Source organism: Aethalodelphis obliquidens, unplaced genomic scaffold (assembly GCF_003676395.1).
Source record: "Aethalodelphis obliquidens isolate GAN/ISIS:26980383/991018 unplaced genomic scaffold, ASM367639v1 scaffold14, whole genome shotgun sequence".
Classification (NCBI taxonomy): Eukaryota; Metazoa; Chordata; class Mammalia; order Artiodactyla; family Delphinidae; genus Aethalodelphis; species Aethalodelphis obliquidens.
Genome location: NW_020837958.1, coordinates 12,457,539 through 12,482,307, shown reverse-complemented (window position 1 = coordinate 12,482,307; position 24,769 = coordinate 12,457,539). Strand labels below are relative to the sequence as shown.

The following is a 24,769-nucleotide window of genomic DNA, read 5'->3' as shown; positions in this document are numbered from 1 at the left end:
GTTTCAGAATAGCATAGTATTTTATTCAGGTGCATTTAAGCAAAACTGTATGCCTAGATTTCTATTTATTAATTCAGTTAGTAATTATTGAGTAACCTATGTACCAGGCACTTTTCAGGGTATTGGAGGTAGAGCAACAAACAAGATCATGGTCCTCTGCCACTTGGAAGTGAAGTGCTTGGAACCAGCAGCATCGTCATTGCCTGGGAGTGTGTTAGGAATGCAGAATCCCAGGCTCCATTCTAGACCTACTGCATTTTAACGTGGTCCTAGGGCTGTCCGTTCGCATGCTATAGTTTGAGGGACCGTGCTTCTGGAGCATGTTGACCAAAATGGCCCCAGTGGATTTCCCTGGGTGGCGGCAGCGTGGGGTAATTTTTGCATTGCCTGTGTCCGTTTCTCATCGTTTGAGTTTTTCACGGTGAGCTATGTCTGGAGTTTACAGAGCAAGGATGCTAATTTCGCAGGGTAGCCGGAGGCTCATGCTTCTGGTGCTGTGGGCTGTCTCGGGCACACACGGGCAGGATCCTGGAGCAGGAATCAGAGGGGAGCAGGAGGTGGAAGTTGTGACCGTGGCTCCTTTGGGCCATCCCAGAGGTCTGCAAGAAAGACCCTGAATCCCTGCGGCTGTGGCTGGAGCTGTTGCTGCAGCCTGAGAGATGCCGCAGGTCTGATGAGCTGAGCTCCTGGCTGTTCTGCCTGAGCAGGGAGGCTCTGGCGTTCAGACTCTGTCCAGCTCTTTTGTGTCATCACTATGGGAGAGTCTGGACCAGCAGCTGTCGATGGCAGACCTGCGCTGAGGTATCTGTCATCCTCCAGGCCCAGTGGGCAACCCTGTGCCCTGCCTGAGCAGATTGGGAGGTACAGGCATGCTGCCTGGTGAAGAGCATTTCTGTCCAAGGCTTGGGAAGTTCTGACCATGCAGACAGGGGGTCTAAGCCCTTTCCTTGGGGTCTCTCTTGAATCTGGTCCCTGATGAGGGGTTTGGCAGGATGTGACCCTATAGCACTCCACCTAAAGCATAGGTGTAGTTGAAAGAGGGTAGACGCAGGGGCATGAGGACTGGATTACAGACCAGTCTGACCCTAAATTAACTAAATGACTTTGGGCAAGTCCCAAATTACCTCCTCGGGCCTCAGTTTTTTCATCTGTGAGTCAAGAGACTCAGTTATTGAGTGAAGCTGTGTGGCCTACCTGCTGGGCCCCAGATGTTATGCATAGGAAGATGGGGTTTTGTTATGAGGGCATCACAACCTGGTGACACGGGAACATCTCTTGGTTCCCCTCTCATTCTGACATGATCCCCAAATGCTGCTCTGAGGGCTTTGGCCTTCCTGTGTTTTTGTTTAGGGCGATAGTGAGTAGAGGTTATTGCAGATTTATGTCCTTGCTGGTTAAAAAAAAAAAAAAAAGTCGACAATTGTGTTAGTCCTTCCTCCACTCCCATCTAGTTTTAAAAAATGTTTTATTTTACTGATCCGTGAAATCCAGAACTGTGGCATTCGGGCTCTAAAAGGAAGGGGAGGGCTCAGATCAGGAAATAAACCAGCCCCCAGGAGAGCCCTGAGCCCTGTCTCGCTGCTGGTGAGAGCTGCTGCTTTGAAAAGTTCACGGAGCAGGTGCTTGAAGAGCGGTGGATTCAAGTGCTCAGTGGGATGGAGTCGCCCTGCCTGCCTTTGTCAGGGCAGTTTTAGACTCAGAGTTGGTCTTCTCCTTCTGCCAGGGGCTGCTGAGTTTCATGCCGGAATCTCCCCTTCGTGGAAATCGCGGCGGGCTGGGGGCAATCCAGACTTTGTCCGGGAAGCCCCCCGGGGCCCACGGGGTTCGTGCAGACAGGGAGCTGCTTGCCAGCGGTGGGCTTCTCTCTGAGCCTCTGCCAGGCGCTCAGCAGGCCGTCTGTGATCTGCCTCACCGTTGCCTGAGCAGGTGTGTGCTGGTGCAGATGTAAATCATAACAGGACAGGCTGCCCGACAGAGACGGCAGCTGAGCATCCCTGGCAAGGCAGGGAGTCTCGTTAGTGATTCCTGAAGAGGGTGCAGGGCCGAGGCCAAAGAGCTGGTCAATTGAATGGTAGCTAATGCATTTATAATTACTCTTATTCTCTTTCCTCTTTCTTTGTCTCATCAAGTCCAGTCCTTGGAGCTGGGCTGGGCCTTAGAAGTGTCGAAGGAGGCGGTAGAGTAGGTGAGTCAAGAAGAAAAGTGTGAGCCTTGACTCTGTTTTTCAGCTGTGTCAGGCGCCTTCACTTCTGGACCTGTTATCTTTTCTGTAAAATGGGTTTTTGGGAGGAGGAAATGAGATGATATCTGTAAAATAGAGCACGATGCTCAGCCCATGCTAAGCATTCAGTGAGTGCTAGCTGTGATTACCCAGCCCCACTCTCGCCTTTTATGGGCTAATTTGTGTATTCGGCAGTATTGATTAGGTACCGTGGTAGGCACCACACAGTTGCAGCTCCTTCAAGAATGGTGAATGAAAGTATTCAAGTGAGTGTGTGTGCATCAAAGCTCTGCACAAAGCCAGTGACATCTATCCTAGGAAGGAAAAGAAAGAAACAGTAAGGGCTAGAGTGCCTGAGGGTAGGGAGCGAGGTTTCTACTGTAGAGAGTGCACTGCTTAACGAGACCTCAATAAAGTAGCGGAGTGAACCATGCCGACCTCTGGGAGAAAGACAGTCCAAGCAGAGGGAACCACAGGCTGCAAAGGTCCCGAGGCAGGACTGTGCCTGATGGGCTTGAGGAGGAGCTGGGAGGCCAGTGTTAGCCAGAGCACGGAGAGTAGGTAGGCATGAAATTAGAGGGGCTCCGCCGGAGTGGCACGATGCTGTGATGGCGGCTGTGGGCTTTTCTAAAGTGTTGGGAGGGCAGAGACGTTTTGAATGGAGGAGTGACGCGTTGAGTTTACAGGGAAACGCTCTCAGGTTAGATGTCAAAGCCTATAGGTAGCTTTTCTGCCCTGAACCCTGAAAGGGTGACGGGAGCAAGGATGCCCGGTCCTCTGCTTTGAGCATCCATCCCTGGCTCTTACCTGTGACAGTTATTGCCATGGCGTCTGCTTACTGGGGACTTTCTATTTCCTACATCTCTTCTGTGTTTATTAATTGGACTTCTTCTCCCTCATTTATGTATTTATTCAACAATTATGGGTCCAACAGATCTCTGGGTTACAATCCAATACTACTGTTGTTCGTTTTGTTGCTCAAATTGTTCTAGCTTTGGCCGTTGGGAGCCCCTGCAGGTTGACTCCTGTGTCCTATGGACATGCCTCCATCGTATTTTAAGCACTTCTTCACTTTCTGGCAACACAAGACACTCCAGGTTCATCTTGTATTTTCCCCCAGGAATGAGCCACTTCTCCAGGGAGCCCTGGTTCTCTTTATTGGATCATAGAATTTAGAAACCAGGATCTAGGCGCTGGCTGTGCTTATTTCTATTGGGGTGTACTGCTTCTAGTCTTTCTTAGCAGATGAGCTAGGAAATGTATGTACGTACACTAACCCATGCACACACACAGATCTGTATTTCTATCTGTCGATCTATCCATCCATCCATCCATCTATCCATCTATCTGTGTTTACAAATCTTGAGTTCATATTGATGCCTTCAATTCCAGTCCAAAGCCTCGGGGTTCATTTTCATCTTCTCACTCTCTTTATTTGTGATTTCTTCCTCTGATAGTGAGAAACCTTGCTCTTATTATCTGTAATATACTTACCTATTTGTTCAACCCTAGTACTACACAAAAGGCAGTTTCAGAATTGCTGATTCATACCCCTGTGAGAAATAAATATAACTAGAGTACTTGTGAACAGTTCTTTTTTTCTTTAGCCTTATAGAATCCAGGCAAAATAATGTTTACCAGAGTTACGTGGGCTACTTCTTTTCTTCCCCACCTCCTTCAGTGTGGTGCTGTTATTCATCTGTAAGTTATGTTCATTTGTTGCTGTTTATATTTCATTCTGAGCCCTGCCCCCAACACACACATGCACACGCACGTGGGTTTGATTTTAATTGTTTACATTTTGGGTATGTGAAATATTATCATGGTTCTAAGAGTCAGAGCTATACAAATAGACTCAGAGAAGTGCGCACCCTTCTCATCCCTGCTACCTTGTTCCATTCGCATTTCCCTATTCTTTCCAACCTTTTCTTACCCACCCCCTGTAGGTAACCAGTCTCTTTGGTTTCTGGTTTATCCTTCCTATATTTCTTTTGCATAGATGAACAAGTACATGTATGTTTTCTTAGATCCCCTTCTTTTGCTATATGGAGGGGTAAAGTACGGTAGATACTCTTTTGCACTTTGCTTTTTTTGCTTAACAGTATGTCCTGGAGATCACTTCCTATCAGTTCATGGAGATCTTCCATAATGAGCTTTTTAAACTTGGGTAATCAGAAAAAGAAATTTAGCAGCCCAAGGATCAATTTTAAAGTTCTATAAGCCTAGTGATGTGATGCTGATGATGATAAGTAGCATAAGTTTTACCATTAATTGAGCATCTACTGTATGCCATGCTCTGTGCCAAGCATTTTATATAGATTATCACACTGAATCCTTCCCTGGGCCATATGAGATAGATATTACCTCCAGTTTACCAATGAGGAAACTGAGGCTCAGTTGTATTTAGAAACTTGCCCAAGGTCATAAAGATTAGAGCCACAATTTGAACACAGGACACTCTCTCCCAAGGTTGTGCATTGTGAAGAGCACACCAGCACTATTAGAGTACTTTCAGGTTAAAACAAAGCCATGTGGGTTTTTTAAATCTAGCCACGTCCCAGGCTTAAAATCCCTGTTGATAGTGTATCAGCTGTTCCCAAAGTTGGCATGTTATACTGATGACGAGAATATGAAGGTAATCTACTGCCTGTTCGTTCCAAAGAAATAACCCCTTCCTTCTTGAGGACCATGGGTCCTGCCTCTAAGACAGGAGACAAAAGGGATGCTAGGTGGGGCCTGCTACCTGGGATACAGCAATAGATCCCATCACACCTTAGAATCACAAGCCAGAGCCGCCAGCACCATTAACAGGAAAGTACATTACCCCACAGGGCTGTTTGGTTAGCAGGACATCAATCAAGCTTGAGTTACAGCAGTTCTGTTAAAAGTCTTTGTATAGCAGGAGTGGAAGAAGGGTTTCTCTGAGCAGGGTTCTGGCTTCTGTTGTGAGAAGTGACAGCCTCTGGCAGAGAGGCAGTACAGTTGAGCGTGGCTTCTGGACTCTGAGTACTGGGGGCCTCACCCCAGCACCATGTTTTCTAGCCGTGTAACCCTGGGCAAGTCACTTTACCTCTTCAGAGCGTTTCTGTGAAATGAGGAAAAGAAGCACACCCGTCTTTGTCAGGGGTTCCCAAGACCACCTTCAGTTTCAGTGATTTACTAGAAGGAATCGTAGAACTCAGCATACAGTCATACCCACAGCTATGATTGATTACAGTGAAAGGATACAAAGCAAAACGAACAGAGGGAGGAGGTGACGGAGTGAAGTCAGAGGAAAACAAGTCCAGGCTTCCAGAGTCCTTGCCCAGTGCAGTCACACAGGAGGCCCTTCATTCCCCCAGCAACAAATGTGACATAACGTGTGAAATGCTTTCTCCCAGGGAAGCTCATTAGAGGCTCAGTGCCCAGGGTTTTTACTGAGAGCTGGTCATGCAGGCACCCTCTGCCCAACATGTACCCAAATCCCAAACTCTCAGAAGAAAGGCAGGTGTTCAGCATAAATGCACTGTTTGCATGGATAGTTTAGGCACAGTGAGCCGTCCTCAGGAGGGAATGATGCAAACCTTCCCGACATCCAATTTCCCAGATGCCAGCCAGGCGAGGGCCAACTTTGCAAGCAAGGCTTTCTAAGGATGGCGGCCTCAGGCCTCTTGAGCCCTGCTGGTGTGGAGGCTGGGTTTGGCCTATTTGGGACCTTGGTGGCAGTGGATGAGCCACTCCCTTCCTGGAGGATGACACATGTGGGCTTCTAGTCTGGCTGGGTATTGGAGGTGGGTGCTCGTGGTAAGAAACTTTGGGCACTTCAAGGTAGATGTAAAAGGCCCCAGTTGCACACTCTGAGTCAGCGGGATGGGTATGTGGTGGTCAGAAAACTTATCCTCCTGACATCTCGTTGTTTGTCTCGTTTGTCCTCCTGCAGCCAAGGCTAAATCGAAATGTGGCCCGACCTTCTTCCCCTGTGCCAGCGGCATCCACTGCATCATTGGCCGCTTCCGGTGTAACGGGTTTGAGGATTGTCCCGACGGCAGCGACGAAGAGAACTGCAGTAAGTACCGGGGCCTGCGTACCACGCTCCCCTGTTCATTCCCACCAGTGGACCTTCCATCCTGGCCGCTCTCATCTGTGTGCCTCTTACACCCCCAGGCTTGGGCCTTTTCTCTATTTGTTACTATTTGTTACTGCTTACTGGAATCTATTTGTTACTGCTTACTTCTTGTGTGATTGTATAGATGCTCAGCTACTGTTTATCAGGGCCTTTGCTAAGTACACTGGGCCTGGGGCATACTTTGTTTTCAGTTCTGATGATGGCTCTGGAAATGTAAGCGTGTTATCCCCATCGACACATAAGGACCTGAAGTATGAGCGGTCAACGGACTCATCCAGAGTCACATAGCTTATCAGCTGCAGAGCCAGTTCTAGGCTCATTCAGACGCTCATCTGATTGACCCTGCCACTCAGCACCCCACGTTTAGGTGCTTGCTTTCCTTCTCATTTTGAATTCTTTAAAGAAAGATGTTTATATATTAATTATATACATACTATAAGAATATGCTCTTGGAAGTTGCCGTATGATCCAACAATCCCACTCCTGGGCATATATCCGGAGAAACCTCTAATTCGAAAAGACACGTGCACCCCAGCGTTCATAGCAGCACTATTTACAATAGCCAGGACGTGGAAGCAACCTAAATGTCCATTGACAGATGAATGAATAAAGAAGATGTGATACATATAAACAATGGACTGTTACTCAGCCATTAAAAAGAATGCAGTAATGCCATTTGCAGCAACATGGATGGACCTGGAGATTATCACTCTAAGTGAAGTAAGTCAGACAGAGAAAGACAAATACCATATGATATCACTTATTTGTGGAATCTAAACTATGACACAAGTGAACTTATTTACAAAACGGAAATGGACTCACAGACATAGAAAACCAATTTATGGTTACCAAAGGGAAAAAAGGGTGGAGGGAGGAGTAAATTAGGAGTATGGGATAAACAGATACAAACTACTATATATAAAAAAGATAAATAACAAGGTCCTAGTGGATAGCACAGGGAACTATATTCAATACCTTGTAATAAACCATAATGGAAAAGAATATGAAAAAGAAAATATATGTGTGTGTATAACTGTGAATCACTTTGCTGTACATATGAAACTAACACAACATTGGAAATCAACTATACATCAATGTTTAAAAAAGAATATGCTCGAGCACTGTGAGTAGCATGAGGGGCGGAGCCTTGGGAGCTCCAGGATCATGAGTTGCAGTGGGGATAGGGGAGGATGGGGGCGTCGGCTGCCTCTTCTAGACGCTAAGGAATGCCACTGGACCTGGATCCAAAACAGGCTCTTCATATCCACCAGGCACAGAGGACAACAACTGGCTGGAGGACTGAGTGGAGTGCAGAAGGCCGGCCACTCTGTGCCTTTCGATTGGAGAATTTAACCCATTTACATGTAAGCCGTGTGGCTGACAGGGCCTTGGTTCTCCAGCCGGGTGTCACGCCGGACCCTCTGAGGTGGGAGAGCCGAGTTCAGGACACTGGACCACCAGAGACTTCCTAGCCTCACGTAATATCAACTGGCAAGAGCTCTCCCAGAGATCTCCATCTCAACGCTAAGACCCAGCTCCACTCAACGACCAGCAAGCTCCAGTGCTGGACACCCTATGCCAAACAACTAGCAAGACAGGAACACAACCCCACCCATTAGCAGAGAGGCTGCCTAAAATCATAAGTTCACAGACACCCCAAAAACATACCACTGGACGCGGTCCTGCCCACCAGAAAAACAGGATCCAGCCTCATCCACCAGAACACAATCACCAGTCCCCTCCACCCGGAAGCCTACACAACCCACTGAACCAACTGGGGGCAGACAACAAAAACGACAGGAACTACAAACCTGCAACCTGTGAAAAGGAGACCCCAAACACAGTAGGTTAAGCAAAATGAGAAGACAGAGAAATATGCAGCAGATGAAGGAGCAAAGTAAAAACATAAACAAACACCAGACCAAACAAATGAAGAGGAAATAGGCAGTCTACCTGAAAAAGGATTCAGAGTAATGATAGTAAAGATGATCCAAAATCTTGGAAATAGAATGGAGAAAATGCAAAAAACATTTAACAAGGACCTAGAAGAACTAAAGAGCAAACAAACAATGATGAGCAACACAATAAATGAAATTAAAAGTTCTCCAGAAGGAATCAATAGCAGAATAACTGAGGCAGAAGAATGGAGAAGTGACCTGGAAGATAATATAGTGGAAATAACTACTGCAGAGGAGAATAAAGAGAAAGGAATGAAAAGAATTGAGGACAGCCTCAGAGACCTCTGGGACAACATTAAATGCACCAACATTCGAATTATAGGGGTCCCAGAAGAAGAAAGGACTGAGAAAATATTTGAAGGGATTATAGTTGAAAACTTCCAGAATATAGGAAAGGAAATAGTCAATCTAGTCCTGGAAGCACAGAGTCCCATACAGGATAAATCCAAGGAGAAACACACCAAGACACATATTACTCAAACTATCAAAAATTAAGTACAAAGAAAAAATATTAAGAGCAGCAAGGGAAAAGCAACAAATAACATACAAGGGAATCCCCATAAGGTTAACAGCTGATCTTTCAGTAAAAACTCTGTAAGCCAGAAGGGAGTGGCAGGACATATTGAAAGTGATGAAAGGGAAAAACCTACAATGAAGATTACCCAGCAAGGATCTTATTCAGATTCTATGGAGAAATTAAAACCTTTACAGGCAAGCAAATCTAAGAGAATTCAGCACCACCAAACCAGCTTTACAACAAATGCTAAAGGAACTTCTCTAGGCAGAAAACACAAGAGAAGGAAAAGACCTACAATAACAAACCCAAAGCAATTAAGAAAATGGTAATAGGAACATAAATATCAATAATTGCCTTATATGTAAATGGATTAAATGCTCCAACCAAAAGACATAGACTGGCTGAATGGATACAAAAACAAGACCCGTATATATGCTATCTACAGGAGACCAACTTCAGACCAAGGGACACATACAGACTGAAAGTGAGGGGATGGAAAAAGATACTCCATGCAGATGGAAAACAGAAGAAAGCTGGAGTAGCAATTCTCATATCAGACAAAATAGACTTTAAAATAAAGACGATTACAAGAGACAAAGAAGGACACTACATAATGATCAAGGGAGCAATCCAAGAAGAAGATATAACAATTGTAAATATTTATGCACCCAACACAGGAGCACATCAATACATAACGCAAATACTAACACATAAAAGGGGAAATAGACAGTAACACATTCATAGTAGGGGACTTTAACACCCCACTTTCACCCATGGACAGATCATCCAAAATGAAAATTAATAAGGAAACACAAGCTTTAAATGATGCATTAAACAAGATGGACTTAATTGATATTTAAAGGACATTCCATCCAAAAACAATAGAATACACTTTCTTCTTAAGTGCTCGTGGAACATTCTCCAGGATAGATCATATGTTGGGTCACAAATCAAGCCTTGGCAAATTTAAGAAAATTGAAATCATATCAAGTATCTTTTCTGACCGCAACACTATAAGACTAGATCAATTACAGGAGAAAAACTGTAAAAAATACAAACACAGGGAGGCTAAACAATACACTACTAAATAACCAGGAGATCACTGAAGAAATCAAAGAGGAAATCAAAAAATACCTAGAAACAAATGACAGTGAAAACACGATGATCCGAAACCTATGGGATGTAGCAAAAGCAGTTCTAAGAGGGAAGTTTATAGCAATACAATCCTACCTCAAGAAACAAGAAACATCTCAAATAAACAACCTAATCTTACACCTAAAGCAATTAGAGAAAGAAGAACAAAAAAAAAAAACCCAAAGTTAGCAGAAGGAAAGTAATCATAAAGAACAGATCAGAAATAAATGAAAAAGAAATGAAGGAAACAGTAGCAAAGATCAATAAAATGAAAAGCTGATTCTTTGAGAAGATAAACAAAGTTGATAAAACATTAGTCAGACTCATCAAGCAAAAGAGGGAGAAGACTCAAATCAATAGAATTAGAAAAGAAACAGGAGAAGTAACAACTGACACTGCAGAAATACAAAGGATCATGAGAGATTACTACAGGCAACTATATGCCAATAAAATGGGCAACCTGGAAGAAATGGACAAATTCTTAGAAAAGCACAACCTTCCAAAACTGAACCAGGAAGAAATAGAAAATATAAACAGACCAATCACAAGCACTGAAATTGAGACTGTGATTAAAAATCTTCCAACAAACAAAAGCCCAGGACCAGATGGCTTCACAGGCGAATTCTATCAAACATTTAAAGAAGAGCTAACACCTGTTCTTCTCAAACTCTTCCAAAATATAGCAGAGGGATGAACACTCCCAAACTCATTCTACGAGGCCACCGTCACCCTGTTACCAAAACCAGACAAAGATGTCACAAAAAAACTACAGGCCAATATCACTGATGAACATAGATGCAAAAATCCTCAACAAAATACTAGCGAACAGAATCCAAGAGCACATGGAAAGGATCGTACATCTTGATCAAGTGGGGTTTATCCCAGGAATGCAAGAATTCTTTAATATATGCAAATCAATCAATGTGATACACCATATTAACAAATTGAATGATGAAAACCATATGGTAATCTCAATAGATGCAGGAAAAGCTTTTGACAAAATTCAACACCCATTTATGATAAAAACCCTCCAGAAAGTCGGCATAGAGGGACCTTACCTCAACATAATACAGGCCATATATGACAAACCCACAGCCAACATTGTTCTCAATGGTGAAAAACTGAAACCGTTTCCACTAAGATCAGGAACAAGACAAAGTTGCCCAGTCTCATGGCTATTATTCAATTAGTTTTGGAAGTTTTAGCCCCAGCAATCAGAGAAGAAAAAGAAATAAAAGGAATCCAAATCGGAAAAGAAGAAGTAAAACTGTAACTGTTTGCAGTTGACATGATACTATACATAGAGATTCCTAAAGATGCTACCAGAAAACTACTAGAGCTAATCAATGAATTTGGTAAAGTAGCAGGATACAAAATTAATGCACAGAAATCTCTTGCATTCTTATACAGTAATGATGAAAAATCTGAAAGAGAAATTAAGGAAAGACTCCCATTTACCATTGCAACAAAAATAATAAAATACCTAGAAATAAACCTACCTAAGGAGACAAAAGACCTGTATGCAGACAACTACAGGACACTGGTGAAAGAAATTAAAGATGATACAAACTGATGGAGAGATATACCATGTTCTTGAATTGGAAAAATCAACATTGTGAAAATGACTCTACTACCCAAAGCACTCTACAGATTCAGTGCAATCCCTATCAAACTACCAATAGCATTTTTCACAGAACTAGAACAAAAAATGTCACAATTTGTATGGAAACAGAAAAGACCCTGAATAGCCAAAAGCAATCTTGAGAAGAAAAACGGAGCTGGAGGAATCAGGCTCCCTGACTTCAGACTATACTATAAACCTATAGTAATCAAGACAGTATGGTCCTGGCACAAAAACAGAAATACAAATCAATGGAACAGGATAGAAAGCCCAGAGATAAACCCATGCACATATGGTCACCTTATCTTTGATAAAGGAGGCAAGAATATCCATTGGAGAAAAGACAGCTTCTTCAATAAGTGTTGCTGGGAAAACTGGACAGCTATATGTAAAAGAATGAAATTAGAACACTCCCTAACACCATACACAAAAAATAAACTCAAAATGGATTAAAGACCTAAATGTAAGGCCAGACACTATAAAACTCTTAGAGGAAAGCATAGGCAGAACACTCTATGACATAAATCACAGCAAGATCCTTCTTGACCCACCTCCTAGAGAAATGAAAATAAAAACAAAAATAAACAAATGAGACCTAACTTAAAAAAAACTTAAAAGTTTTTGCACAGCAAAGGAAACCATAAACAAGATGAAAAGAGAACCGTCAGAATGGGAGAATATATTTACAAACGAAGCAACTGACAAAGGATTAATCTCCAAAATATACAAGCAGCTCATGCAGCTCAATATGAAAAAAACAAACAACCCAATCCAAAAATGGACAGAAGACCTAAATAGACATTTCTCCAAAGAAGGTATACAAATTGCCAACAAACACATGAAAGGATGCTCAACATCACTAATCATTAGAGAAATGCAAATCAAAACCACAATGAGGTATCACCTCGCTCCAGTCAGAATGGCCATCATCAGAAAATCTACAAACAATAAATGCTGAAGAGGGTGTGGAGAAAAGGGAACCCTCTCGCACTGTTGGTGGGAATGTAAATTGATACAGCCACTATGGAGAACAGTATGGAGGTTCCTTAAAAAACTAAAAATAGAACTACCAAACAACCCAGCATTTCCACTACTGGGCATATACCCTGAGAAAACCATAATTCAAAAAGTCATTTACCATAATGTTCATTGCAGCTCTATTTACAATAGGCAGGATATGGAAGCAACCTAAGTGTCCATCAACAGATGAGTGGATAAAGAAGTGGCACATATACACAATGGAATATTACTTAGCCATAAAAAGAAACGAAATTGAGTTATTTGTAGTGAGGTGGATGGACCTAGAGTCTGTCATACAGAGTGAAGTAAGTCAGAAAGAAAAAAAACAAATACCATATGCTAACACATATATATGGAATCTAAAAAAAAAAAGGTTCTGAAGAACTTAGGGGCAGGACAGGAATAAAGGTGCAGATGTAGAGAATGGACTTGAGGACGTGGGGTGGGGGGAAGCTGGGATGAAGTGAGAGAGTGGCATGGACATATATACACTACCAAATGTAAAATTGATAGCTAGTGGGAAGCAGCCGCATAGCACAGGGAGATCAGCTCTGTGCTTTGTGACCACCTAGAAGGGTGGGATAGGGAGGTTGGGAGGGAGACGCAAGGAGGGGATATGGGGATATATGTATATGTATAGCTGATTCACCTTGTTATACAGCAGAAACTAACACAACATTGTAAAGCAATTATACTCCAATAAAGATGTTAAAAAAAGAAAAAAGAATATGCTCCTGGAAAAAAATCCAAATAGGATAGAAAGCTGAAGTGTTCCTTGACTTGTGACCACCTGATTCCTTTTACCTGGTGTATAACATTCCATGGTATCAACACACAGAGAGACAGACAGACACACACACACCTCCTCTTGTTCTCTCTACCCCTCCTGCCTCTTAGCAGTCTTGGTGTTGAAGCTCACCTCACTACTCCTTGGCCTGGATATACTGGTGCCTTGCTTGGCAGCATCTCTGTGTCCAAATCCACACTCAGCAGTTTCAGTGACCTTCAGGTGTCCCTTTCCTGCCTTTCACGCTGTTCCAGCTCCCCCAGCAATTCGCTTTGTACCTGCTTCTGGTTCGTCTGGTCACTGCTTAGTTTATTCTTTTTCTTTTCCCCTTCAATGTTTAGACTGCTGGAGCCTTTCTAACTGTAGTTGGCTCTTGACAAACTTACACATTTACCTTCTGCACTTATATATTTTAATAACCCTTTTCTCTTCTGATTATTGTAAAGAACTTGCAAAATATAGAAAAGTATAAAGAGGAAAGCAAAAATGCCTAGAAGGCAATGCTGTTAATATGTGGGTTATTTTGTGATAGTCATCCCCCCTACCCTGTCTGTCTACCTATCATCTATCTTCTCTAATATGTTTAATTGAGATGTCCTCTTTATTGTGACCATTTTCTCATGTTATTAAATTTTTTCGAAGCCTAATTCGAAAACAGGGATTGTTTTGATAAACTGATTTTCCCTTACCCTGTTAGTTCTATTTTAAGTCCTTGAGGAGGAGAGTGACTATCTCCTATGTTCTTTTATGTCTTTCCAGGGAACAATCATTGCTGTACTGTCCCAAGAGGGACACAGAGAGTTTATAACTCTACTGTATGCATTCTCCTGTTGCCTTATTTCACCTTCTGGGTCTCAAATGGCAGAGATATGGCAGAGCTGCTAGATTGCTGAATGGTTAGTAAGTAGAGGGGCTGAACCCCAGCTTAGCGAGGAGGGTGCATATCACTAACAGGGTAGGGGCCTGACTGAGCAAAATGACTCTGGAGCTGGGGTCTGGCCTCAGATTTGTGTTCTGCCCTAGGGAAGCACCAGTTGGGCTTCTAACATAATCTCCTTGCACAGTGGTTTTCTCTAGAATGGAGGTACTGACAGCCTGCTTTCCAGGTTTGTTGTGAGGGTTAGATGAGATAATATCTGAAAAGTGCTTAGTGTGGTACTAAGTACTGTCCATAGGGATCTTATCACGGAAGGGGGGAATTTTATATGTATCATCATACATATGTACTAGAGAGTAATTCAATGGCAATAAAAGCAAGTGTGAGGCATTACAGTATGTACGTTCTAAATGATTGTGTCATCCTGTGTACTGTTTGCCATAATTAAGAGCCCTGTATGATTAGATGTTTGGATATTGGTCTTTAATTGTCTAAATGCGTAAATTATATTCACTCTAAATTAAGCCAATGAGGATTAAGCCAGCATTTTCCTCTGGCATATCTGCCATTTGAAAAGAGTGGTTCTAACTCACTGTTCTGAAAACTGGTAAATAAAAGGAAAGAATCAAGCATTTATCCTCCCTTTCATATATGAATTACACTTCTGAGTAATTAAATAGCTGACTTAGAAAAGTTTTTTTTTATTGAAGAATACCAGCTGATAGAAGAATGAGAGAATTAGAGTATGTCTATTTTATAACCCCAATGAAGAAATGGATCATCAAATGGCTGCTAAAACCATTAGATGAGAAATTGAAAGGGAGCTTTATAATGTATGGATCAGGCAGAAAAGTCCCGAAACGGGCAATCTTCTCACAGATGACTTTGAATCAGTATTGCATCACTTCAAGTGGATTGTAGAAACCTTATCACTCTATGGATCTCTCTGTATTATAGTTGTCTTAAATAGTACATCTTCATGCTTTAAAAATCCCAAAAGATGGGCTTCCCTGGTGGCGCAGTGGTTGAGAGTCCGCCTGCCGATGCAGGCGACACGGGTTCGTGCCCCGGTCCGGGAAGATCCCACATGCCGGGGAGCGGCTGGGCCCGTGAGCCATGGCCGCTGAGCCTGCGCATCCGGAGCCTGTGCTCCACAACGGGAGAGGCCACAACAGTGAGAGGCCCGCGTACCGCAAAAAAAAAAGAAAAAAAATCTTAAAAAAAAAAATCCCAAAAGACAGTGTTTTAATGTTTACTTTAACTTTTCAAGTATGTTTAAAACAACTCCAGAGGAGAAGATTCGTCTATTATATTTACCCAGATATTTACCATTTTGGTTGCTCTTCCTTCGTTCCTGATGTTCCAGGTTTTTTTCTGGTATCATTTTCCTTCTGTCTGAAGAACTTCCTTTAGCAATTCTTTTAAAGCAGGTCTGCTGGCAACAAATTCTCTTAATTTTCCTTCATCTGAGAGTGTCTTTATTTCACCTGCTTTCCTAAAGGATATGTTCACTGCATGTAGAATTCTGGGGTGGCAGTTCTTTTCTTTAAAGCACTTTAAAAATGTTGTGCCACTTCCCCTGGCTTCTCTTGTTTCCAGTGAGAAATTTGCAGTTATTTTAAACTGTTTTCCCTTAGAGAATACACCACTTTTATCTGGCTGCTTTGAAGATTTGTTTTGTTTTCTTTTTAGTTTTTACCACTTAGATGACAATGTGTCTCGGATGACAATGTGTCTGGGTACGTGGATTTCTTTGTTTATCCTGTTTAGGGTTCTCTTTGAATCTGTAGGGTTTTGTCTTTTGCCGTACTTAGTACATTTTCAACTAGTCTCTCTCTCTTTTTTTAAATTGAAATATAGTTGATTTACAATCAATCCTCTTTCTCTTTTTCTTGTGGGATTCTGATAACAATTTTAGGTCCCTGAAACTCTGTTCATTTTTTAATCAACCTTTTTTCTTTTTATTATCCAGATTGGATTATTTCTATTACTCTTTTGTCAGGTTTACTTTTTCCTCTGTCATCTCCAATCTACTTTCGAGCCCATACAATGTGACTCGTTTTTACTTTGGTTACTCTATTTTTCAGTTCTGAAATTTCCTTTTGGTTCTTCTTTACATCTTGTGTTCCTTTGCTGAGACTTTCTATTTTCCATTTGTTTCGAGAGTGTTTGTGATTGCTTGTTAGTATTTGTATAATCGCTGCTTTAAAGTCTCTGTCACAAAATTCCAACATCTGCCTTATCTTGCTGTTGGTGTCTGTTGATTATCCTTTCCCATGAGAGTTGAGATTTTCCTGTTTTTTCATATGACAAGTAATTTTGGATTTTATTTTGATTATTTTGATTACTATGCATGACACTTTGGGTTTTGTTTAAATCCCACAGAGAAGGCTTGTATTTTTGTTTTAGTGGACAAATGACTCTGCTGGGTCAGGCCACAAGTTCCTAACAGCCCTCTGGAAGGGCAATAAAGCCCTCAGTGGACTGTAGTCACAGTTGTTTTTAGACTGTTTTTGCAGTGCTGCTTGGACCTGTTCTGTGTCTGCACCTCCCAGTGGCCGGTCTGGGACCTGGGCAGTGGTCTATGCGTTTAGTTCTTACCATCTTTAGTCTGCTGATTAGGACCAGATCCATGCATGTGCATCTTGGGAATCAGCCTCGGAGTTCAAAAACAACTTTATGAAGTTGATTTCCCAAGTTCCTCCCTCTCCGTGATCTCTCTGATATTTGCCAGTTTCCTGGGAGTCAGAGAGGGGAAAAAGAAGGTAAACTTAGCACCATTTCAGTGCTAGTTCAAATTTTGGTCTTCTTCCACAGTTGGTCTGCTCCAATTTACTTTTCAGAATCTAAAAACAGCTGTTACATGTATTCTGTCCAGGTTTTCTTTAGCTGCATTCAGTAGGAGAGCCAGGGTGTGGTGTGATTGCTGCATCTGACCTGGAATTGGATCCTCCCACAAGTCAGTTGGCGCATCACAAGAAAAGAGACAACCAGACATTTGCCTTCTGATACAACCCAAAAGGAACACACATCACCACTCTATGGTATTTCTGCCCCCAAACATCCAACCTGAATCTGATTGAGCCTCTTGGTCTGTCTTAGTCAATTCAGGCTGCTATAATAAAATACCATACACTGGGTGGCATACGCAACAGAAGCTTACTTCTCACAGATCTGGAAGTCCAGGATCAGAGTACCAGCGTGGTCAGGTTGGTGGTGTGGACCCTCTCTCTGGTCATAACCTCACATGGCCTTCCTTGGTGTGTGCACACAGAGAGAGAAATCCTCATCATCATCTTATAAGGGCGCTTATCCCATCATGAGAACATCACCCTCATGACCTCATCTAACCCTAAGCACCTCCCAAAGACCCCACCTCCTAATTCCATCCATTAGAGGTTAGTGTTTCCACATATGAATTTGGGGGGAACACGAACATGCAGTTCTTAACACTAAGCACTAGTTTATAGGAAATTCAGGGACAGAGGAACATGTTAGTGACCCCGTGGGTAGATAAACGGCCAGATCCGGAATGTGGAATATTCTCCACCACTCAGTTTCAGCCATAAATAAATTCTAAGAAAAGAAATTAGAAGGGGGAGCCTACAGATTCAAAGAGACTAAGGGACAAGCCAACCAAATGTAATATGTGGACCTTGTTTCAACCCTGATTCAAACAAACCAACTGTTAAAAAAATTGAGATAGTTGGGAAATCTTGAATTGTGGTTGTATATCTAATATTAAGGCATTATTATTAAGTTTTTAAGTTTAAGGATGGCATTCTGTTTATTATTTTTTAAAAATCCTTGTCTTTGAGAAACATATACTGGAGTATATGAAAATGAAATTACATGGTATCTGGGATGTGCTTCAAGCCTTTCCTCTGGGGTGGGGTTGGGGTGGGGGGTGGATAGTGGGTGAGGTAGGACTGAAACAGATGTGTCAGCGTATTGGTAATTCTTTTTCATTTTAATTATGGGTTTATTGCTTAGATACTGGAAAATAAATTTTTTTCTTTTTTTAATTGAAGTATAGTTGATTTACATTGTTGTGTTAGTTACTGCTGAATAGCAAAGTGATTCATTATACATATATATGTACATTCTTTTTTTTTAAATATTCTTTTCCATTATGGTTTATCATAGGATATTGAATATAATTCCCTGTGCTATACAGTTGGACCTTGTTGTTTATCCATTCCATATATAAAAGCTTACATCTGCTAACCCCGACCTTCCACTCCATCCCTCCCCCAATGCCCTCCCCCTTGGCAACCACAGGTCTGGTCTCTATGTCCATAGTTTTGTTTCTGTTTCATAGGTTCATTTGTGTCATATTTTTAGATTCCACATATAAGTGATATCATATGGTATTTGTCTTTCTCTTTCTGACTCACTTCACTTAGTATGATAATCTCTAGTTGCATCTGTGTTGCTGCAAATGACATTATTTCATTCTTTTTTATGGCTGAGTAGTATTCCATTGTATACATGTACCACATCTTCTTTATCCATTTATCTGTCGATGGACATTTATGTTGTTTCTATGTCTTGGCTATTGTGAATAGTGCTGCTATGAACATAGGGGTGCATGTATCTTTTTGAATTATAGTTTTGTCTGGATACATGCCCAGGAGTGGGGATGCTGGATCACATGGTAATTCTATTCTTAGTTTTCTGAGGAACCTCCACACTGTCTTGCACAGTGACTGTACCAACTTACATTCCCACCAACGGTGTAGGAGCGTTCCCTTTTCTCCACACCCTCTCCAGCATTTGTTGTTTGTAGACTTTTTAATGATGGCCATTCTGACTGGTGTGAGGTGGTACCTCCTTGTAGTTTTGATCTGCATTTCTCTAACAGTTAGCGATGTTCAGCATCTTTTCTTGTGCCTCTTGGCCATCTGTATGTCTTCTTTGGAGAAATATCTGTTTAAGTCTTCTGCCCATTTTTGGATTGTAATGGTAATTATTAAAACCAGGTGATTGAAACACAGGGGTTCCCTATGCCAGTCTCTATTTTTGTATGTAACTGGAATTTTCCATAATAAAATGGTAAAAAGAAATAAAAGATAAAGGAGCAGTTTTGTTGGGTGATGTCTTGACTTCAGCAAATAATTGGAGAGTCATATTTTTAAAGAACTTTATTTCTGTGGATGTGTTTTCCACTGTTTGCATTCATTTTGCAGGAGGAAGGATAAGCAAGGACCAGTGTTTCCTTCTAGAGGATCACAGTGCTGAGATTTTGCCCTTTCACTTCCTTCCTTTCTCCTTTTTACTGTGTTTGGCCTCTTCCTCCTGCCTTGGGCTCAGACATCCTCGGCTGGCGGTGAAGCCCGGATGGGCTGGCAGCACAGCTCTCCCCCGGTCCTCCGTCAGGGAGGACAGGTACTCCTTCCAGGAACTGAGTTATGGCAGAGTGGTCTGGGTGACCACGGTGGAAAATTCTTTCAAGTGGGATCTTCTGCTGCTGTTTTCAGCATAGTTGTGCTCAGAAAACCCGCTGTGTACTGGACTGTTTTTCTCCCACTGCTGATGAAGTCTTGCCTGTCCCCCTAAAGAGCTGACCTGCTCAGCCAGTGTGTCTATATTTTTTAATCACGGAGCCCCTTGGTGCTTGTGTATTTCTGTAGCTTTATTCATGTCAACCCAGATCAGATTCCACATGTCTTCTTCACCCCTCAGCAGATCCATGAGTGGAAGCCTCAGGGAGCTGTGCCTCACGTCGGAGGGGCTGGGTGAGCAGAGGGGCGGGAGGATGCTTGCACCCTATGCTTCCAAGCTCCATCAGCAAGGTCCCCTTAAAGGCTCCTGTACGACCTGCTTCCTTAGGGAGTTGTTCCTGGTCTGCCGAGCCTGTGTGTTGGCACAGCATCTTGGGTCGCCCCCAAACAAATCAGAGGCCTGCCCTGAACACCCTGTAAAGATAACTCCTCTCCTCTCCAGTCTCCCACGCTGTCTCCTTCCCCTGATTCACGCTTCTCCTCTGCACTTACCACCACTTTTTGTTTATTTTCTGCCTTCTCTGCTGCACCGTGATGGCCATGAGACGGTATTGCTGCATGGTTCACAGCTGTACTCCCAGTGCCAGCTGTATAGTCTGGCTCAGCCTTAGCGCGGGATAAATGCATGTGGAATAAATTGCACTTCTCATGCTTTATCTTCAGTGCACATTGACCTGCCTGTCTCCCCACTAGAGTGTAAGCTCTTTAAGAACAGACTGGGTTGGGGGCTTCCCTGGTGGCGCAGTGGTTGAGAGTCCGCATGCCGACGCAGGGGACATGGGTTCGTGCCCCGGTCCGGGAAGATCCCACATGCCGCGGAGCGGCTGGGCCCGTGAGCCATGGCCTCTGAGCCTGCGCGTCTGGAGCCTGTGCTCCGCAATGGGAGAGGCCACAACAGTGAGAGGCCCGCGTACCACAAAAAAAAAAAAAAAAAAAAGAACAGACTGGGTTTTCTTTTATCCCCAGTGCCTAGTAGAGTGCTTCATTTATAGGCAAACTAAATATCTGTGGAATGAGTGGATCAAGCAGCTAATCAAACAGAGGGTTAAAGAAGAAGACAGACGGTCACGATATATTCTCAACATGGGGATGTCTTGGCCCTCTTCTTTGCTTTCAGATGTACACCCAGAGGGCACATTTAGGCTGCACATGGTTCATTCACCCCAGCTCCCACCTTCTTTCAGACTCTCATTCTCTTTCTACAGTTTCTGTGCCAGACACCCTGCAAGACGCTGCAGGGGATAAAGAGATGGGGCAGATGCAGGACCCTGGCAATGTTGAGGTGATCCTCAAGCAAGGGAGACAGACAGAGTCATACCCCAATAAATACAATATGGGTTGGCAGCGGAGAGCGCTGTGGGAGCCACTGGTGGGAGACATTATTTGCCTCTGGGCTCAGCAGCGGGAGTTGCTGAAGGAGATGGACCTAGGAAGATGGGTGCCATTTAAAAGTTGGCAATACGATTCCGTGGAATCTTTTAGGCTAAGGGCTCAGCAGTGAGGTATGCAGACTGTGCAGAGCATAAGAAGCCGCTTGACTGACGGTGACTGAGTACTTACTACGTATGTGGCACATTTCTATATGCTTTACACGTGTGATATTTTAGGCTGATAACATTATGACTCCCTGTTTGTAGATAAGGAAATGAGACATAGAAAGGTTAAATAACTTGCCTAAGGTCACACAGTAAGTGACAGAGTTGTAACATCAACCCAGGCAGTATAAATCCAGGGTCTGAACTCTTAACCACTATACTGTGTATCCCCAATGATAATTATTATTACAAGCATTTATTGAGCACCTGCTGTGGGCCACATGCAATTCTCAGTTGTTCAGGTGCATTAACTTTTTTCTTTTTAATTTTTGTTGGAGTATAGTTGATTTATAATGTTGTGTTAGTTTCAGGTGAGTGAAAGTGAGTCAGTTATACATATACATATAAACACTCTGTTTTAGATTATTTTCCCATATAGGTCGTTACAGTGTATCAAATAGAGTTCCCTGTGCTATACAGTAGGTCCTTATTAGTTATCTATTTTATATACAGTAGTGTGTACATGTCAATCCCAATCTCCCAATTTATCCCTCCCCCCATCCCCCCTTGGTAACCGTAAGTTTGTTTTCTACATCTGTGACTCTATTTCTGTTTTGTAAATAGGTTCATTTGTATCGGGTGCATTATCTTAATTTTCACAAACTCTTAAGACAGAGGCACTATTCTTATTTTCATTTTACAGATAAGGAAATTGAGGCTGAACGAAGTTAAAGCATTTTCCTAATGTCATGTGGCTAGTGAGTGGTAGAGCTGAAATTTGAACCCAGGTGAACTTCTTACCCTCACTACTAATCATTACAGAAAAATGTATGCTCGGAAGGGTAGGCTGGGGCAGGTTGTGAAAAGTTAAGAGTCTGGTTAATAAGTACCAGGGATGTAATGTACAACATGATACATATCATTAATGCTGCTATACGTTATATATAAAAGCTGTTAAGAGAGCCAATCCTAACAGTTCTCATCACAAGGAAAATAATTTTTTTCTAGTTATTTAATTTTGTATCTATATGAGATAATGGATGTTCACGAAACTTATTGTGATAATCATTTCATGATGTATGTGAATCAAATCATCGTGCCGTACACCTTAAACTTATACAGTGCTGTATGTTAATCGTATCTCAATAAAACTGGAAGAGAAAAAAGTTAACAATCTAGGATTGTATTTTATACGCAACGAGGAGCAGTTGATTCTGAGCTGAGTGCAGAGCGAGGAGCGGGAGAAGGTCAAGCATGGCTGGAGCCCGGGGAGCTGGGACGTGGTGGTCCCTTTAATGGAAGTGGATCCAAGAAGAGAGGGAGAGGTTGGGGAGAGAGGGAAGGATGTCTGTTTCAGACATGCAGAGCTTGAGGTGAGGGGGTCTTCAGGCAGAGGTGTCCACAAAGCATCAAGAGAAAGAGGATTATCCGCTGGAGGGAAGATTTGGGGAGCCATCCACAGAAGGGTGGTGGTTGAAGCAGTGAAGTCGAAATTGGCGGGAGACAGGCTAGGGGGTTGGACAGGAGGTAGCCAGGCCCAGGAAGCCTTTACAAGGAGGAGGAAACAAACGGCCATTAGCAATGAATCAGGGTCTGCCACTGCCACTGCACTGCCTCTCGAAGGCTTCTGAAAGTTCGGATCCTTCGGGTCCTTAGAGGCTGGGGAAAAGGCAGACGGGATTGAGGAACCTTTGCCTCCTCCTGCTTTCCCAGAGTGGGGGCCCCTCCCCTCCTGCAGACTCGGAAGACGGCTGCACGTGGCCCTGATCTGTCTCGGGGGCCAAGGGCTGCTGGGAGAGGTCCTGTGGGTGGACTCTGAAAGGAAGGCAAGAACTTGCAGCTGGCCACAGACAAGCCACCTCTTCTTTGAAGGTCCAGGCTGCCAGCATTTTCCAGGCCACAAAGGAGCAGTGCTTTTAATGGGTCGGAGTATTTGCAGAGAGGCTTGGGGCCAGGCATCCTGTGTCCTGGAACAGAGGAAGTCTCGGAGCAGCTCCATCTCCCCCAGTTGCCTGGTTCCCAGGGAAACGGGGTCTGGGAAGACAAGATACCCACGGAGACCATGAGGTTGGGATGCTCGGTGAGGAAGTGGGCGGGCACCACAGCGGGATGGGGAGCAGATGGGGGATGTGGGGACTGGTGGCCAGGAGGTTCTCATTGATGTGTTTTGTCAAGAACCCTTTGAGGTGGGAGAGGGGCCGACTTCACAGACTTTAAATGGATTAAAGGCGACATTTCCTACGTCCCGCTGGAGACAGATTGCTTCATTTCCTGTCTTGAAGCCGGTCAGTTGCTTTTGGACGACTGCAGTGGGCCCTGAGTCCTTTCCTTCAGATGTGGTTGAGGTGAATGCCACCAGTTTAATTAACCACTGAGCTTAACCTTCTCACTCCTCCCTCCCCTGGGCAGGGAGAGACAGCTTCTCTTTCCTGAGTACTGTGGGCTGGGAAACAGATTCTTAGATCTCTGTGTTTGTGGTGGCAATAATAGCTGGGGAACTTTGGAGTCGCAGTTGAATTTTTGAAGTTAACTCTGCGGACAGTTTTCCATCCTTACTGAAATAAATACTATAAAATGCAATGTTCCTCTTCCTAGTTAAGCGAGTAAAATAATACATTTTTTCAGTGACTGGGAAACCTCAGGAAGGACAAAGAAAACATACATGTGGAGCACATTAAATATTGCTAGAAGATGCAGAGATATAACATCCCAGAGTAGGAAGCGTTTCATGGTCGGTTTATGGGCCGTCTGTTGATCAGTTATGTTTCAGGGTCCTGGGTGAGGATCCATGGCATCACAGAAACCCCGAAGACTTGACTTCTGTCCCCCCCAGAGCCTATAGGTTTGGTCCACCATACATGCACCCTGAAATCTGGCTTAAGCCTGGTAAATGCTGCAGAGGTCCTGGAAGAAATATAGCAAAACTTGAGCTGTCTGGGGTCTTTGGGGAGATTTTACTCTAGGTAAGTGAGTGTGCCTCTGACAACAGGGATCTCCTCTTGGCTTCCTCAGTCGACAGTCTTCCTCTGTTGGTGACAGTGCAGGGCCATTCTTAGGAATGTTAGTTTTTAGACTGGGCTATAATACAGGGTTGCCTTTGGCTCCTTTTAGAACTTTCTGGTCTCTTTTGAAGCTATCTTAGGCTGCTCTGCTTTTGGAATTCTTCAGGTGGCTTTTTATAGCTTTGTGGTCCCCTCCCATGCTTGTCAGCTTTTATTTCTTGCAATTTGTCTGCAGGTTGGCAACGGTGTCCTCTCTCTCTTCTAATTTGCCGTGTCCTTGGGAACTGGAACACAAACCTTGCTGGAATTTACATAACCGGAGAATCAACAGACCTGGGGGAGGGGAAGGCTGGAGGGCCCTTCCTTGAGGACACTCCCAGCACTTAAAGGACAATAACATCCCAAAGTGTGTTTTGATGGTTCGGAGGCCTTTTTCTGGCTTGCTGCTGGTTTTGGGGAGGTTCCTCTAGCATCCTCTGCCTCTGTTT

At 43.3% G+C, this 24,769-nt stretch overlaps 1 protein-coding gene across 1 annotated transcript in view; it reads left to right on the top strand.

The window, feature by feature from the left end:
- LDLRAD3 (low density lipoprotein receptor class A domain containing 3) overlaps nt 1-24,769 on the top strand; it is a 256,902-nt gene that overhangs the window by 112,563 nt on the left and 119,570 nt on the right. The window contains exon 3 of the mRNA XM_027114993.1: nt 6,141-6,266. Within this exon, the coding sequence (XP_026970794.1) occupies nt 6,141-6,266 (126 nt within the window). The remainder of the gene's footprint in view (nt 1-6,140; nt 6,267-24,769) is intronic.